Below are 19,197 nucleotides of genomic sequence, written 5' to 3'. Positions count from 1 at the left end.
AGCAGCATGCCTGGCCTATCTGGTCCTGGACAGGGTTTTTGTTGTTGTTTTGGGCTACACCTGGTGATGCTCACAAGTTATTCCTGACTCTACACACAAGAATTACTTTACTCCTGGTGGGGCTCAGGAGACCATATAGGGCACCCAGGATTAAATCCCAGTCAGTTACATGCAAAGCAAACACCTCACTTGCTCTATTATGACTCTGGCCCTCTAGACAGGTTTTTGAATGGTTTATGAAATTTTATTTAAAGTAAACCAGGGACTGGAGAGATAGCATGAAGGTAGGGAAATTGCCTTGCATGCAGAAGGACAGTGGTTTGAATCCCGGCATCCCATATGGTCTCCCGAGCCTGCCAGGAGCAATTTCTGAGCATAGAGCCAGGAGTAACCCCTGAGCGCAGCCGAGTGTGACCCAAAAACCAACAACAAAAAAAATAAACCAGAGCAATGGCACAGTGGGTAGGACTTTTGCCTTTTAAGGGACTGACCTGAGTTTGATCCCCACCATCCCATATGGTCCCCTGAACCTGTTAGGAATCATTGCTAAGTAACATCTGAGCATTTCCAGGTGTGGCTTCCTGCAAAAGTATTTTAAGTAAAAACAAAAGTAATGTTGAATAGTATTCATTTGTTCATCTGGATATAAAACATGCTATCACTTATAATTATTTTCAACTGGATATACACAATCCCATCAGGGCTACAGTTTTGGAAGCAAAAGGTAGCAAAGCCTAAACTGGAATTTTACCTTATATAGTTCACTGGAAGTAGCTTTCAACTTAGAGAAACTTGAACTTGAGCCCTCCTTGACTGCTAAGTAACATTGGCAAGTTATTAAACTTCTCCAAGCCTCAGTAATAACTTTTACCCTTCAGGAAAGCCCAGTGTCTTGAACCTACCACATGGAAATAATTTCTTCTTCATTCTGCAGGAAAGAGAAAAACAGTACAGGTTGCCATTCACAGTGAGTTTACACATGTGGTCATGAACTCAAAGCAGTTTTGTTTTATTCCACTGTAATAATAACCAGTAAAGCACAGGTGACTGATCCCTCAGATTTCTAAAACCATTAGGTCAGAAGGGGTGGTACAGGAACACGCTTCAGAGTTTGGGTTTGCACAGGATGGAGCTAGATGAGCCCCACTTGTTTTCCTATCACTTTCCCCTTCATAGCTGGTGTCCTCTAGAGACGAAGGGCCAGGAAGGCTTCCCAGGACTCTGCTACTCAGCTGTTATCTGTGTCCAAATGACTCAACTTTTCTATATTTCTGAATTTCCTATACTTAAATCGTGTTTAGAAAATTTCTAAAATCACTTGTGCTCACTGCTTCAAGGATCTAGGAAAACACACCCACCCACCCTGGTATTTATTTCAGCAAAAAGAACAGTCTGTTCTGCATGGGTTCTGGGTTTACCATGTCTCGGGAATCTATGAGCAAATCCAAGAAAGGAGCCAGGAAGGACTCGGACGTCCCACATTCAGCTCGATTCCAGCCACCACTTGGCAGAAAAGTTTCAGGAAGGATGTGGCTGATGCTTCAGACTGCCCATGATTTAGACAGTGACCCAAGAGAGGGCAACATGGTTTCTTACTCCAATTCTGCCTCATTGATAAGAGGATCACAGCTTTGGAGAGGAGCAGGAAATATAAAGGGTGGGAGACAGAGTCCAGAGGTTATGGCATTTGCCTTGCATATGGACAACTCAGGTTCAATCCTGCCTCCACAGAGAATCCCCTAAGCTCCACCAGGAATGATTCCTGAGTACAGAGCCAGGAGAAAGCCATGATCACAGCCAGATACAGCTCCAATATAAAACTAAACTAATATGAATCCCCTTTAATTTTTTTTTCATTAGTTGAATTTCTTTTTATTTTTGTCCCCCAATTCACAATACAGACCAGGCAAAGGGCCTAGGTTGAGGTGTATATGGGGTCCATTTACTGTACCTCCTCTTTCTAAACAGTCAGTGTAAAGAACACAGCCTGTGGTAAGAATTTGGAGGCCTTATCTTTTCTTTTTTTTATTTTGTTAATGTATATTATATAAATATATATACATATAAATTCTTCACCCAGATGGACATAAGGGTTGTGTTCACAGTGATGTCTCAGTTTCAGAACATGTATGCCCTCAGAAAGATCCATGATGAGTTTCCCATTATTTTCTTGGTAAGGCCAAAGGCAGTGAAGCATTCCCCCCATCCACCCCTCTCTCCCTCTTTCCCTCTCCCTCTCTCCCTCCCTCCCAGTCTCTCTCTCTCTCTCTCTCTCTCTCTCTCTCTCTCTCTCTCTCTCTCTCTCTCTCTCTCCCAGATCTTGTCTGTTGTGATCTGTCCTCACTGGGCTGTGTTCCTCCTACAGGATCTGTCCTACAAGGACCGGCACTGGCATGACACCTGTTTCCACTGCTCACGGTGCAAGAACTCGCTGGTGGACAAGCCCTTTGCTGCAAAAGCAGAGCAGCTGCTGTGCACCGACTGCTACTCCCATGAGTACTCATCTAAGTGCCATCAGTGCAGGAAGACCATCATGCCAGGTCAGAAGTGCCATCCTCCCCTCCACCCACCAAACCTGTTCTCTGGGCATGATAAGGGGAAAAGCATGGTGTCCTCCTGGGGTAACCATAAGGCTGTGTCTGCCCCCAGTTTCATGGAGTTTGCTCTTGACATATGGACAAGACACTGTTTATGGCTTATGTTTTCCCACATGGTTGTTGGGACCTAATACTGGATATTACTCAGGGCTTACTCCTGATTCTGCATTCAGAGATTATTTCTGGCAAGGACCAGGGAACAAGTGACAGGAATGAAATCCTACTAGACTGCAAGACAAACATCTTTAATCTCTGTACTATCTCTCTGGCTCAAAAACAGAATCTGAAAAGTGATTATGATATATGGAATTTGTAAATAAAGAATTTTCAAATAGAAAATTAAAAGCTAAATTTTCTTGGCCAGAGTATATATAGTAGGTAAGGTGCTTGCCTTGCATGTGCCCAACCCAGGTTTGATTCCCAGCACCCCATATGGTCCCCAAAGCCTCTGAGCCAGAAATCCTGAGCATAGAGTCAAGAGTATTGCCAGATGTGACTGAAAAACAAAGCACTAAATTTTTCTAGACACATGTAGAAATAAGGATGAGAAGAGCAACAATACAGAGAGGCTAAGTTATCTCCTGGGTAATGAGAGAAAGGTACATCTGTCACTGTCTCTGGAGGAGGAGCCCTCAGAAAACAGGGCCCTATCATGGGCTCTTTGATTGGCTGCATTGCAGGATAAAAGACTCAGAAGCTGTGACTAGAATTAAAGACACACTTCCTGAAGCTGCATCAGCAGCTAACATCCAGCTGCTACAAAATCTTCCCAGTGGGTCAGAGAGATACTATAGCAGGTGGGCACTCTCAGCACTGTATGGTGTCTTTTCCAAACTTGCCAGAAGCAATTCCTCAGCACAGAGCCAGGAGTCAACCAAGAGCACTTCTGGATGTGGCCACAAACAAAAAAAATTAATTGGGCTGGGAAGGTGTCACTGGGCAGCCCATACCCCTTGCTATGTAGGATCTGGTGGTATAGCTGCCTCTACACCACATACATTGTTAGCAAAGTCATTAATCCTCAAGACAGCATTCCTCATGACAAGCTTCCATGCCTGGATGGAAGGCAGAATCAAGACTAAGGGTGTTGGGAACTAATCATGTGACTAACATAATAAAGGTCCTGTCAAATATTAGATAAAACATGTCCTGAGGTTGGGAAAGCATTTGGCCTAAAGACTTTGTGATTCTGTATTTTTGAGTATGAAATACTCTTCTACAAATGGAATCTAAGTTTAAAATTTTCTGAAGTGATTCACTGCTTTGATGTTAAGACTGCCTTCTGATTCAACCCATCAGGGTCATTTATTTCAAGAATAATTACTTTAAAACATGATATGCAGTTTGGTAGCTAAGGTTGTTAAAAAGGATCTCAGGATAAGGCTGACTCTGCTGGGCCCCTTAAGCTCAGCAGATATTTTGAGGCTTCTCCTGGCCTGCTTCAACCTGGGAACTTTGATCTTCTCTGGCACTCATCCCCTGATGGCTTTCCCCAGCTGAGGTGAGTCTTTCTGGGCCAGAGTTGCAGATAAAGTAGACTCTGCTGGGACCCTTAGGCTTGGCAGACATTATGAGGCTTCCCCCGTCCTGCTTCAACCTGGAAACTTTGGTCTTCTCTGGCATTAATCCCCTGAGGGCGTGCCTCAGCTGAGGTGTGTCTTTCTGGGCTGGAGTTGTGGATAAGGCTAACTCTGCTGGGCCCCTTATGCTCGGCAGACATTTTGAGGCTTCTCCTGGCTTGCTTCATCCTGGAACTTTGATCTTCTCTGGCACTCATCCCCTGACGGCTTGCCTCAGCTGAGGTGAGTCTTTCCGGGCCGGAGTTGCAGATAAAGCTGACTCTGCTGGGCCTCTTAAGCCCACCTCTTAAGGGGGTGAAGCCGCTTTGCTTTGCGACTGCGCACTCCACCTAGCCAATGAATACCACCACAACACGTAGAAAAACCCACAACACAAGCTTGACAATGGAGAAACTATGCAGACCAACATCAGGCTTAGAGAATGAAGATGGAAACTCTGATGACCCAACAATGGCCAACCACCTAGGTAGTCTTTCAGATATGGAGTTTAGAGAAGAAATATGGAGGATGCTCACAGAACTCAAAGAAAGTATAGATCAGAACACTAATAAGAATCAAGAGAATATGAAGATAGAAATCAGAAAACTTCAAACTGAAATATCAGGTCAAATAACAGGTCGGAAAAACTCAGTAGACGAACTGAAGAACATAATGCATGAGCTTTCCCACAGGTTAACAGCAGCTGAAGATAGAATTAGTGCGCTGGAAGATGCGATGCATAACAACTCCACACAGCAGAAGAGATTGGAAAGAAAGCCTTAAATCAAATGATCAGACAATGGAAAAATTACTCAAAGAATATGAGCAGATGAAAATAGAAGTCTTTGATAAGCTCAACAGAAACAACCTCAGAATCATTGGAGTCCCAGAGTCCCAAGAAGAAAATCTCCAGGAAGAATCAGCAGTCAAGAACATCATCACAGAGAAACTACCAGAGCTAAAAAATATATGTGACCAAATCCTGCATGCCCGAAGAGTACCAGCTAAAAGAGACCCCAGGAAAAGCACCCCAAGATACATCCTAGTCACAATGATGAATTCCACAGATAAAGATAGAATACTGCAAGCAGAAAGATCAAAAAGGGAAATTACATTCAAGGGAGCATCCTTGAAATTTACAGCAGACCTGTCACCAGAAACACTCAAGGCCAGAAGGCAGTGGTGAGATATAATGACAAAACTCAATGAAATAAATGCTTCGCCAAGAATACTGCACCCAGCAAAACTTACTTTCAGGTTTGAAAGAAGTATACATGGCTTCTGTACAGATAAACAACTGCTCAAAAACTTTACAGACTCAAAACCAGCCTTAAAAGAAAACCTGAAAGATCTATTCTAAAGACAAGACAGACCAACCAACACACCAAACTTCTACACAAAGATGGCAATAAATCCCATGACAATTATCTCTCTCAATGTCAATGGACTAAATGCACCCGTTAAGAGGCAGAGAGTGGCGAAATGGATCAAAAAACTGAACCCAACCTTCTGCTGCCTAGAAGAAACACACCTGAATAATCAGAATAAACATAGACTCAAAATCAAAGGCTAGAGAAAAATCATCCAAAACAACACCCTTAAAAAATCTGGGGTGGCCATACTAATATCAGATGACACAAACTTTATACTCAGAAAAGTTGTAAGGGACAAAGATGGACATTATGTACTAATCAAGGGATATATACAGCAGGAAGAAATCACTCTCCTAAACATATATGCACCCAATGAGGGACCAGCAAAGTATTTAATGCAATTGTTGACAAATCTGAAAAAGGATATCAATAATAACACAATAATTGTGGGAGACCTCAACACAGGCCTGTCAACACTTGATAGGTTAACAAAATTGAAACCCAACAAAAAAATACTAGACCTGAAAAGAGAAATGGAAGAAAGAGGCCTAGTAGAGATATATATGGGACACTCTATCCTCAGAAACCTGGATACACATTCTTTTCCAATGTACATGGGTCATTCTCCCAGATAGATCACATGCTGGCACATAAAACATACCTCCGTAAAATCAAGAAGATAGAAATTTTGCAGGCTACTTTTGCTGACCACAGGGCTCTGAAGTTAGATGTGAACTACAAAGGGACACAGAAGAAAAATTTAACACCTGGAAATTAAACAGTCTACTACTGAACAACCAGTGGGTCCGAGATAAAAATCAAAGAAGAAATTAAAAAATATCCTGGAAACAAGCGACAATGAAAACACAAGCTATCAGAACCTATGAGACACAGCAAAAGCAGTACTGAGAGGAAAATTTATAGCTTTGCAAGCACACATCAGGAAGGAAGAAGGAGCATACATGAATACCTTAATGATGCAGCTTATAGAATTAGAAAAATGATCAACAAAAGAAACCAAAAATAGGGAGACAGAAGGAAATAACAAAGCTGAGAGCAGAAATCATGAAATAGAAACCCAAAAACAATCCAAAAGATCAATGAAAGCAGAAGTTGGTTCTTTGAAAAAATAAACAAGATTGATAGACCATTGTCAAAACTCACAAAGAAAAAAAGAGAGAAACTTGATAATGCATATTAGAAATGAAATGGGGTGGGGGCCGGTGAGGTGGTGCTAGAGGTAAGGTGTCTGCCTTGCAAGTGCTAGCCAAGGAAGGACTGCAGTTTGATCCCCGGGCATCCCATATGATCCCTCCAAGCCAGAGGCAATTTCTGAGTGCTTAGCCAGGAGTAACCCCTGAGCATCAAACGGGTGTCACCCCAAAAACCAAAAAAAAAAAAAAAAAAATGAAATGGGGTAGATCATTACAGATACTGCAGAGATTTAAAAGGTATTCAGAAGATACTTTGTGAAACTCTATGCCACTAAATATGAGAACCTGGACAAAATGAATAAATTTCTGAACTCATATAACCTTCCACAGTTGAATAAAGAAGATGTAGCATATCTAAACATCCCCATCACTATCGAGGAAATTAAAACTGTAATCAAAAATTTGCCCAAAAGCAAAAGCCCAGGCCCTGATGGATTCACGAATGAATTCTTTCAAACCTTTCAAGAGGAACTACTACCAATCCTGGCCAGGCTCTTTTATGAAATCGAAAAAACAGGAGCACTTCCAAATAGTTTTTATGAAGCCAACATCACCATAATACCAAAACCAGATAGAGATACTGCCAAAAAAGAAGATTATAGACCAATATCCCTGATGAACACAGATGCAAAGATCCTCAACAAAATCCTGGCAAACAGGATCCAATGCCTCATCAAGACCATTCACTATAATCAAGTAGGTTTCATCCCAGGAATGTAAGGCTGGTTTAACATCCATAAATCTATCAACATAATACACAACATCAACAACAAGAAAAATAAAAATCACATGGTCATATCAATAGACGCAGAAAAAGCATTTGATAAGGTTCAACACCCATTCTTGATGAAAACTCTCAGCAGGATAGGAATAAAAGGAACCTTTCTCAATCTAGTTAAGGCCATCTACCACAAGCCAATGGCAAATATTATCCTCAATTGAGAAAAACTAAAAGCCTTCCCTCTAAATTCTGGTACAAGACAAGGCTGTCCTCTCACACCACTTCTATTCAACATAGTACTGGAAGTACTTGCTATAGCGATTAGGCAAGAAAAAGATATCAAGGGAATCCAGATAGGAAAGGAAGAAGTCAAGCTCTCCCTGTTTGCAGATGACATGATACTTTACTTAGAAAACCCTAAAGACTCTACCAAAAAGCTTCTAGAAACAATAGACTCCTATATCAAGGTGGCAGGCTACAAAATTAACACTCAAAAATCAATGGCCTTTTTATACACCAATAATGATAAGGAAGAAATGGACATTAGGGCCCGGAGAGATAGCACAGTGGCATTTGCTTTGCAAGTAGCCGATCCAGGACCAAAGGTGGTTGGTTTGAATCCTGGTGTCCCATATGGTCCCCCGTGCCTGCCAAGAGCTATTTGTGAGCAGACAGCCAGGAGTAACCCCTGAGCAATGCCGGGTGTGGCCCAAAAACCAAAAATCAAAAAAAAAAAAAAAAAAAAGAAATGGACATTAAGAAAACAATCCCATTCACATTAGTACCACACAAACTCAAATATCTTGGAGTCAACCTGACTAAAGATGTGAAGGATCTATACAAAGAAAACTATAAAACACTGCTCCAAGAAATAAGAGAGAACATGCGGAAATCGAAGCACATATCCTGTTCATGGATTGGCAGGATCAACATCATTAAAATGGCAATACTTCCAAAAACATTGTACAGATTTAACGCGATTCCTCTAAAGATACCCATGATATTCTTCAAAGAAGTGGATCAAACACTTCTGAAATTCATTTGGAACAAGAAGCACCTTCGAATAGCTAAAACACTCCTTGGGAAAAGGAATATGGAAGGCATTACTTTTCCCAATTTTAAGCTGTATTACAAAGCAATAGTTATAAAAACAGCAGGGTATTGGAATAAAGACAGACCCTCAGATCAGTAGACTAGGCTTGAGTACTCAGAGAATGTTCCTCACACATATAACCACCTAGTTTTTGATAAAGAAGCAAGAAATCCTAAATGGAGCAAAGAAAGCCTATTCAACAAGTGGTGTTGGCACAACTGGTTAGTCACTTGCAAAAAAGCGAACTCAGACCCCATGTATAAAGGTAAACTCCAAATGTATTAAAGACCTTGATATCAGATCTGAAACTATAAGGTATATAGAACAACATGTAGGTAAAACACTCTATGACATTGAGACTAAAAGCATCTTTAAGGAGGAAACAGCACTCTCCAAACAAGTGGAAGAAGAGATAAACAGATGGGACTATATTAAGCTGAGAAGTTTCTGCATCTCAAAGGAGATAGTGCTCAAAATACAAAAGCCACCCACTGAGTGGGAGAAATTATTCACCCAATACTCATCAGATAAAGAACTCATATCCAAAATATACAAGGTACTGACAGAACTATACAAGAAAAAAACATCTAACCCCATCAAAAAATGGGGAGAAGAACTGAACAGACACTTTTTAAAAGAAGAAATGCAAATGGCCAAAAGACACATGAAAAGATGCTGAACATCGCTAATAGTCAGGGAGATGCAAATCAAAACTACTATGAGGTACCACCTCATGCCACTGAGATTGGCACACATCACAAAGAAGAACAAGCAGTGCTGGCGGGGATGTGGAGAGAAAGGAACTTTTTTCCACTGCTGGTGGGAATGCCATCTAGTCCAGCCTTTATGGAAATCGATATGGAGATTCCTCCACAAACTGGAAATTAAGCTCCTATATGATCCAGCTATACCACTCCTAGGAATATACCCGAGGAACACAAAAATACAATACAAAAATTTCTTCCTCACACCTATATTCATTGCAGTGCAATTTACAATAGCCAGACTCTGGAAACAACCAAGATGCCCTTCAACAGATGAGTGGCTAAAGAAACTGTGGTACATATACACAATGGAATACTATGCAGCCATCAGGAGAAATGAAGTCATGAAATTTTTCTATACATGAATGTACATGGAATCTATTATGCTGAATGAAGTAAGTCAGAGGAAGAGAGAAAAACATAGAATGGTTTCACTCATCTATGGGTTTTAAGAAACATGAAAGACATTTTAACAGTATCTCAGAGACAAGAGAGATGAGGGCTGGTAGGTGCAGCTCATGACATGAAGCTCACCACATAGAGTGATGAGTGCAGTTAGAGAAATAACTACACTGAAAACTATCATAACAATGTGAATGAATGAGGGAAGTAGAAAGCTTGTCTGGAGTACAGGTGTGGGTGGGATGGGGAGGAGGGAGATCTGGGAAATTGGTGGTGGGAATGTTGCACTGGTGAAGGGGGATGTTCTTTTCATGACTGTAATCATACAACTATAATCATATTTGTAATCACAGTGTTTAAATAAAGATAATTTAGAAAAAGGATCTCAAGTATATTAAGATTCCAAGTATAATTATAATTTGTTTTCTTGTTTTGTTTTAATTTTTAGTCATATCCAGCAGTGCTCAGGGACTATTCCAGGCTCTACCCCCAGGGATCATTTCTGGAAGGGCTCTGGCGACCATATGTTGTTTGGGGGATAGAATTCCCCATTGGCCTCATGCAAGAAAAAATGTCCTACCCACTGCATTATCATGCTGATCCTTTCAAATGTAGTTTTAAGTGGGCTCTAGTAAATAAAACCAAACTCATTTCTCTCTTACCAATAGTTTTCTAAGTCTGCTGTGTTCACAAGTGTAGTGAGAGATTAGAGGAGAAACATGAGAGGATGGTGTTGAGTCAAGTATTGTTTCTAAAGCAAGAATCCAGTGGTGGCTCAGGCCAATGTACTCCATGGGCACATGGTGGTAGGGATCAAACTTGGAGATCGCACATGTATGGTACGTGCTCTTCCCTGTGAACTAGTTTCCACTACTGATTGTTGTTAAAAATAACAAGTAGTCTTTCCCATTGATCCTGCAACTAAGATGATACCTGGTGGAATGCTGTGCAGAGAATCAAGATTAAAAAGAGAGGAACCTAGACAAGGACTCTGTGACTTAAAGACTTGCAAGTCTAGAGTTCAAACCTGTGGTGGCTGGAACCTCTTGAAAAGAACTAAAGAGGCCACTCAGAGTTAGACTCCAAACCTCCCAGAAGACATTGCCGAGCTCCAGCCTGTCTGTTTTGTCTGTTTGGTTTAGTTTGGTTTTGTCAAATAAAGAATTTTTGCGTGGGAGATTGGCATGTAGGAAATACTATATATAATATATATTATAAATATATATATAAATATATATATGAAGAAATAATCTTTTGGGCTGAGGATAGTACAATAAGTTAGGTACTTGACTTGCATGTAACCAACCTGCGTTTGATACCAGGCATCATATAGGATCTCTGAGAAGAAAGGAAGGAAAGAAAGAAGGAAAAAAAAAGTAAAAGAAAAAAAAGTAAAGAAATAATTAGGACTTCAACCAAATATTTTTAAATCCTATTTGACATGATGCATTTACACGGAAGTTGATACTTACGGTCTGATGCAGTTCCTCTTCCCACCACCAATATGCCCCCAACCTAGAGGTCTCAGTTTGGATTCCAGCACCCAATGTTTGTGTTTCTCACTGCAATGCTCTAGTATAGATGTGGTATATTCTCAGTGTATCCAGAAACATTATATCAGCAGCATAATGAATAGAAAGAAACTTGGTTTGCAAATAAAGCTGATGCTAAGTACCAGCCACATGTGCATTTGGTGACAGGGAGGCAACAAGGCAACAGAACACAGCAATTGGCACAGCCTTGGGTCCTGACTAAGCCAATTGGTGACCAACACTGGGAGACCCAGAGGCAGGGTCTGGGGAGGGGGAACCAGGCCAGCCTCTCCCATGGGGACTCACAGGCAAGAGTGGTTTGGGAACTCTTTCCCCTTCCACTCTCTTCTTCTCCCCACTCTCCATTCTCTCCTATCCCTCCACTCCATCCTGCCCCTTTCTCCCGGTGGGTTCCTGCCCTGCCCTCCCCCTTCCCCACTCCTGCTTTCTATATATAATGGCTCCACCTTCTGCTTGTCTGACTTGTCCTCTTTGCTCTCTTCACACCATCCAGCCAACTTCTCTGCCTTTGCAGTTTTTCTTCCTTCTTGACACTCCCGTTCACTGGTCCAGGCTATGGAGTCGAGTGTGGAAGACAGGGGGCACCAAGGCTGGAGCTCTGGGGCACAGGGGGAAAAAGGGTCCACAGGGAGACCTAGGCTGGTTCATAAGTGTGCTGCTCCTTCTACTATGGCCCAGATCCATGTTAGATGATGCCTAGCTCAGGCACTCCCAATGACAATAAAGCTAAGTCATGGCAGGGCAATAGAAGACTGATGATGTTCAACTTAAAAGAACTTAAAATGTACCTCTTTCCTCTCAACAGTGAAGAAATCAGCTTCACTGATGAAGATGTCCTAATGGGCCAGAGAGATAGGCCTGGGGATAAGCCTCCTGCTTTGAGTGCAGTCAGGCCAGCTTTTATCCCTGGCACTGCATATGGTCCCCCGAGCATCACTAGGAGTGATCCTGGAGCACAGAGGCCAGAGTCAGCTCTGATCACAGCCAGATATGGTCCAACCATGCCCCCTAAAATAAAATAAAATAAAATAAAATAAATAATAATGACAGAGTAAAGGCCACATGATAACTCTTTCCTTGCTTTGTTCTGGCTCTTGAAAGCCCTGAGGCCCAAGGAGAAACACAGCACACCAGCCTAGCTTTTGCTGTAGCTTTTCCGTGCAGAACAAGAGTTGCATTTTAAGTGAAGTACTTACTGGCTCCCACACTGACAGGATCCTTCTCTGGGCCAGGTCAGAAACGTAGAACTTGATCTCCCCTTGGTGCTCAAGGGCTTGAGGCTGGTCGGCTGCTCTGTGCTGAGGTTATTCACAGAGGTTTTTGGCAGATGCAGCAATGTGTGTTCAAGCTCCCTACCCACAGGTGTTGCAGGCACACCTGTCCCTATCCCTGCCGGAGTATTGGGGTCCTTGCTAGCTTATCTGTTGATGAAGACACCATTGCAGAGGCCTCCTTCAGCGAGATTGTCTCTCGGGCAGCTTTAGTGGGTAAGCACTTTGCTGCCACCTGCTGACAGTGGCCTACCCCCGCACGGTCCTCCAGAGCTGGGCTGTCTCCCAACTAAAACAGGAAAATTCCCCAACTTCCATCAACCTCACTCCTCACCTGCACCATGCTTCCCATCCACTCCTCCCCATTTAGGCCCAACAGCTCCCCTGAGCACTAGGGTAGTCTTTATTATTCCAGAACATACCAGCTCAGAAGGTTTCGTTTGGGATTTTTAGAGCAAATCTCTTTTGCTCTTTTTTTCAATAAAATCCTTTGGCTCCTATCCTGAACTCTCAGAGGGAGATCAGAGATAAAAAAGAGTGTGTGATGAAATTGTGTGTGGAAAAATTAATTTTTTTCTTCCTTGGTGATCAGGGAAACTCATAGCGATTCCTAAATTGTCACCAGAAATTCAAGTAAAGCAACTGCTTTGTTTCAGGATTGATTTCCCCCATGGTTGAACTCCTTGGTTTTGAGGATGACTGTGTGCAACGCCCACACCCCAACTTCACTGCCCTATTAATCTGATCTAGGTGTTTGATATAGGACACCCATGAGTGACTTAGCAGAAGCACCCAGCTCTCCCGTCCCAGAGGTCTAAAATCCTCATTTAACCTTTAGGTCTCCCCAAATTTTATAAACAGCCTCCAGCTGACGGGCAGCTGTGCTGATTCCACAAGTGGTCAGTCTATTTATCTGTCATGCACATATTATTTGCCATATTCTTTCTGGGGGCACACTCCTTAATGTTCGGGGCTTACTACTGGCTTTGTGCTCAAGTGTCCCTCCTAGTGGGCTCAGTAGACCAGATGGGGTGCTGGGACTCTAAGTGGAGTTGGGTGCCTGCAAGGGTTTCCTTAACCCTTGTACTATTTCTGCAGCTCTTATTCACCATAATCTTACAATGAAAGAAAGACATTAGGGAACAGGTGAGAGAAAAACACTTGTGCTACTGGCTTGTATTAATGTAAGCCTTATTTCTCTGCTTAATCAAAATATCTACACATAAGCACACCCCCACAGCTCAAATGCTGGTACTGTATGTAACAGCAGATATTGGAGGGGGATTAGGATCCCTAGTGTCTGCTCTCAAGGGAAAGGAAACTGAAAATGTGACTCAAAAGTGACCTCAGGATATAATCTAGTGATGACTCCCCTATGCACATCCTGTCAGCAATCTCCATATATGAAACACCCATATATTAGGGCCTTGATATTGCATTGGGTTTACAGCTGAAGTGGGTGTGAAGACCTGTGGCCCTAAGACCCCTTTGTCCCTGGTCCCAATTTAAAGTCTGGTTTCCAAGTCCATCTTCCTTCAGCCAGTCCCTGCCCAGTAAATGAGTCTCTCTCCATTAGGAACCAGAGCTGTCATGTTGGTTCTGCAGGCTGGGCAGTCCTGATAACAACCACACCATCCTGCCACTGTAGCTAAGGCAGCCACAAATCAGAGTGGATGGCAGCTCTGTGTACCCCCACCCCACCATTTGTGTGTGTATGGAAGGTGGTATGGGACTGGCTAGGGACTGGACCCAGTGTGGTAGGAACAGTTTTCTACCTTTTCATGCTTCTTCCCCCTAATCCTTTACTTTAGCTTCACACAAAAGGTGCATATGGACCTGTCTTCTCAAACCACCTCTTTGTTACAAACACCCTTTTCCTGGTAATTGAGAAGAAAAGACATGCATCAACAGATACTAAAGATAGTAAACATGTGCTGTGAATGAGGCTTGGGTTGGTAGATGTTGGGAGCTAGTGAGAAGGAAGACTAAGACTTATTAACCTATTTAAAGAAATTATGTTCCTTTATACAGTGATAATACTTATTGAGAGATGTGATGCCATAAGAATAGGAAATTTCTGAATTGGATGTACAAGGAATACGTGGGGATCTTAATGATTTATGCAGTGTGTGAGGTCACTACAATTCCTCACCCCAGCTCAGTTTACAAGATCATTGATAAAAACTAAGCGACGCAAGACTCCTCACAAAACCATCCTTGAGATATTGGTTTAGCACACTGACCATTTCCATCCTACTGAGACACCAAGGGTCCACGAGTACCTGCCTGAGCAGTCATTATACTTTACACTTTGCAGTGCTGAGAGAGGCAGAGTTTTTCTTTTTTACATTTTTTACATTTAGTTTGTAAGCCTGTTGTGGGTGTGTGCTGATGTGGTTCCAGAAGCCTGGGTGCACAGCATTGAACTAAGACAGAACCCCTGCTTCCAGAAAATAGGAATTGTCCCCATTTCACGGAGCTTCCTAGCACTGTGATTAGTCTGCTTTCAAAAATAGATGGTGAGAGAGGCTCCATGCAGGTTTCCCAGATGCTAGGCCAGTCATTTCATTTTTCGTTTGCTTAGGGGAACACAAACAGCAGTGTTCAAGCTTATTTCTGACTCTATGATCAGGGATCACTCCTGGCATTGCTCCAGGACAATATGGCACCTGGTATGGAACCAGGGTTCTGTGTCCTTACCCTTTATGCTACTCTCTGGTCCCCTAAGCCCATTTGTTGTTTTTCACTTTTTGGACCACACCTCATAATGCTTAGGGCTTATGAATGGCTTTGCACTCACAAAAGTCACTCCTGGTAAGAATCAGGCAAGTATATGCAGTAGAGGGATTGAGCCTATGAATGCTGCATGCAAGTCAAGCCTCTTACCCCATATGCTCTCTCTGGTTTTTGGACAGGTACCCGCAAGATGGAATACAAGGGCAGTAGCTGGCATGAGACATGCTTCATCTGTCATCACTGCCAGCAGCCGATTGGAACCAAGAGCTTCATCCCAAAAGACAACGAGAACTTCTGTGTGCCCTGCTATGAGAAACAGTATGCCCTGCAGTGTGTCCAGTGCAATAAGGTAGCTCATTCCTGGGAGTTCACACTGGCCCTTAACCTTCTCCTTTCCAGAGGAGATTCTCTGTAGTCTTTATGGTCTAGCACAGTGTGGCAGGAAGGGGGACTATATCATTCACAGGTGCTCTAGCACATGGTATACCAGGGGCTCCTTTCAGGAATAGATGCTCAATTTTGACTTGATATCAGTCCCTTTATGTGTCCTTCTTTGAAGTTGCTTCCAAGTCTTGTTGATGATGGGGAACAGAAGAAGGGAGGACACAACATCCTGGAAATGAACTGTCTGTGCTCTCCTAAAATACCAAAGCACTTATAAGCATAGTGAGGGTGGAGAGGGGATGGTAGAAGCTAAGTGACAGGGAAGAATTTCCCCAAGATGAGGACAGACCTTCCACAGAGATCATATACAGTTCCTGCAGAGTTCACTCCTGCCTCCTCCTGGTACCCAGCTCCACCCCTTAGAATTTGTCACTCAGTTTGGGACCTCTCTCCTCTGCTGGCTCTTTTCCACTGGTTCTTCTCAAGAGTCAAGGCAATGAGTTGCTCCTTCTGACTTGTAAAACTCACAATCTGCTGGCCAGCCTTGAGGGTTCATCAATAAATGCTCTGGAGCAGAGCAGTGAGGACCAAGGACATAGGTGGAGCGGAATGGCTAAGGGGCTAGCAGTGATGGTAGCATTTAGGAAGATTCTCAAAGAAAACACCCCCAGATGGGAGCAGGTCTGAGTTAGCTGGGTGATGGCTGGGTTTCAGGCCCTGGAATCCTGGGAAGAGAGATGAAGAAGCATAGTCCACAGAGAGTAAAGATCCTACACCAGTAGATCATTGTCCAGCCCAATATATTGCACATAAGTTCAACCTTTAGGGAGGCAATAGGGAGATTATTATTAGCACATGTGTTAGTGGCAAAAATGCAGATTCAAAGGAAGTCCTGGATGCTAGCTCATTTTTGTTTCAGTTTGAGTTTGAGTTTGGGGGCCACACCTATACTGGTGAGACTTACTTCTGGCTCTGTTCTCAGGAATCACTCTTGGTGGGGTTCAGAGGACCATATAGGTGCCAGAGATTGAACCATGTGAGTCGTGTACAAAGCAAGTGCCCTACCCACTGTACTGTTTCTAGCTGCTAGAAACTATCTGATCTGTTGTGAACTAGTCTTGAGTGTTCCGATAGCATTACATTTGTCTGAGTCTCAGTTTACTCACCTACACAGTCTGTGTCCTTAGAGGACCTTCCTAGTTTATAACCTCTAGGAGGGCCTGGCAGATGTAGCAGTGCTGGAAAGGAAAATGCAGAGTTGAGGGCTTTCTCTACTTCACTTTCTATCTGGCTGAGATGCTCCAGGATGCCTCCCATATCTCATTTCATCCAAATAAAAAAAGTGACAGCATCAGAAGTGCAGGCTGAGGGCCCGGAGAGATAGCACAGCGGCGTTTGCCTTGCAAGCAGCCGATCCAGGACCAAAGGTGGTTGGTTCGAATCCCGGTGTCCCATATGTCCCCCGTGCCTGCCAGGAGCTATTTCTGAGCAGACAGCCAGGAGTAACCCCTGAGCACCGCTGGGTGTGGCCCAAAAACCAAAAAAAAAAAAAAGAAGTGCAGGCTGAGCAAGGGGCAGCAACCAGTTCAGCCCCCCGACTTCAACAGCTGCCTGTGGAAGGACAGGATGCGGCCTTCCCGAGTATCCACTGGGTCTGTCTATCCTGCAAGGTCTTTGGGGCCCACTCACTCTTCTTCCTTCCACACATAGCTATGTAAATCGAGTTGTAAGTGGTATTTGTAAGGCAGCTTCATAAAATCCACAAAAGCCCTTTACCCGGGCCTCACTCACCACTCCCGTGTCACAGTGAACAGGAACTGAGAGCTAGACAAAATTGCTGTCCGCAGGCCTTGGCACAGCCAGGAGCAGGGTGGGGTTCCAGCCTCCACCTGGAGTGGCCTGACAGTCCCCAACATTCGAGTCCTGTCTGTGAAGGATCAGGGCTGAGTGGCCTTGGAAACCAGCTCTGCCTTCTGGGCTGGAGACCTGGCGTTTAAGGATACGGTGCAGGGGGAACCTCAGAGAGTCAAGAATTGGGTTGTCCTTATCTCTGTCCTCTGGCTCCGCCGGTCCACAGCCCATCACTACTGGCGGCGTCACATACCGTGAGCAGCCCTGGCACAAGGAGTGCTTCGTTTGCGCGGCCTGCGGGAAGCTGCTCTCAGGTCAGCGCTTCACATCCCGGGATGATTCCGCCTACTGCCTCAACTGCTTCTGCGACCTGCACGCCAAAAAGTGTGCTGGGTGCACCCATCCCATCAGCGGTGAGTCTCAGGGACCGCTATCCCTTTGCATGTGGTGGGTGGAGGAGGTCCAGGGAGTGCCTGAGGAAACTCACGCTGGCCAAAAAAAAAAAAAGTTTTAAAAAAGGGGCTGGAGAGATAGCATGGAGGTAAGGTGTTTGTCTTGTATGCAGAAGGTCAGTGGTTCGAATCCCGGCATCCCATATGGTGCCCCGAGCCTGCCAGGAGCGATTTCTGAGCGTAGAGCCAGGAGTAACCCCTGAGCACTGCGTGGTGGACTCCAAGCCTCAGACAGAACCCATTTCCCCACTTCCTCACTTCCCCATAAATGTGAGATGAACTTCCTGCCCCCAGTGTGGCTCATGGACTCCCCTCTCAGCAGCTGTGTCTTCCGCCCCCCTGGCCCTCAACTAAATTCATGTTTCCATAGTTTGTCTCAGGCCATCTCCCCACCCTCATATGCAAGACCTTTTATGGCCCAGTCCAAAAAAAAAAAAAAAATCATCCTGGTAACTTCCCTCACTAGTCACAAAACATGCAAGCAGTGGACATCAGATGCCAAGAACAGGAGAAACCAAATGTGTATCTCCTGTGTTTTCACACATCCTAAATAACTACATGCAATAGGAGATTCAATGTGAGACCACTGATATGAGCATAGCTTTTCTGCCAGAATTCTCAAGTGTTTCTAGATATTTGCACCCTGGAATTTCTGTATAGAAAACTGGTGCCCAGCCCCAAACACATAATTCCTGTCGCCCACTCTGGGGCTTTGAGAGAGATCCTGCTCAAAGTCCTTTTTCAGTACCAGCTTTTCATCCATCTTATTCTCTGCTGTAGGACTCGGTGGCACCAAGTACATCTGCTTTGAGGACCGGCAGTGGCACGACGACTGCTTTAACTGCAAGAAATGCTCCCTTTCGTTGGTGGGACGGGGCTTCCTCACAGAGCGTGATGACATCCTGTGTCCCGACTGTGGCAAGGACATCTGAGAGTCGAGGCCTGTGAGCAGGCAGGGCCTGGTCCTCTGACTCTGCTCCCGGGTTCGTGACTTGCACTCAAGTCCTTTTCCTCTAGTGCTGTCCCCAGAAAGCACTAGAAAACCCTGCTGTAGGCCTTTAGGCAAGATGCTGATTCTAAATTCTCATAATCAACCCAGCAAAACCCTTTCAAATATTCTTTCTGAATGTCTCTCTTCCACTGTGTATTTAATTTTTAAGTGCAATGAACATGCCATGAACTTGAAAGGCAAGTGTGGATGTTGTCAATTGTGTGACTTCCTGAGAG

The 19,197-nt window shown here is 43.8% G+C and overlaps 1 protein-coding gene and 1 non-coding gene across 2 annotated transcripts in view; one reads left to right on the top strand and one right to left on the bottom strand.

The window, feature by feature from the left end:
* The window catches only part of FHL2 (four and a half LIM domains 2), a 31,348-nt gene extending 12,151 nt beyond the window's left edge, over positions 1 to 19,197 (top strand). The window contains exons 2-5 of the mRNA XM_049784436.1: positions 2,366 to 2,540; positions 15,463 to 15,632; positions 17,745 to 17,931; positions 18,751 to 19,197. Of these exons, the coding sequence (XP_049640393.1) occupies positions 2,366 to 2,540; positions 15,463 to 15,632; positions 17,745 to 17,931; positions 18,751 to 18,902 (684 nt within the window). The 3' untranslated portion in view covers positions 18,903 to 19,197. The remainder of the gene's footprint in view (positions 1 to 2,365; positions 2,541 to 15,462; positions 15,633 to 17,744; positions 17,932 to 18,750) is intronic.
* LOC126025436 (small nucleolar RNA SNORA51) lies at positions 1,877 to 2,009 on the bottom strand. The gene has a single exon (XR_007501440.1). It is a non-coding gene; the product is annotated as a small nucleolar RNA SNORA51 (small nucleolar RNA).

Source organism: Suncus etruscus, chromosome 12, assembly GCF_024139225.1.
Source record: "Suncus etruscus isolate mSunEtr1 chromosome 12, mSunEtr1.pri.cur, whole genome shotgun sequence".
Classification (NCBI taxonomy): Eukaryota; Metazoa; Chordata; class Mammalia; order Eulipotyphla; family Soricidae; genus Suncus; species Suncus etruscus.
The sequence above is the reverse complement of the archived record's forward strand: the minus strand, read 5'-3'. Positions and strand labels throughout refer to the sequence as shown.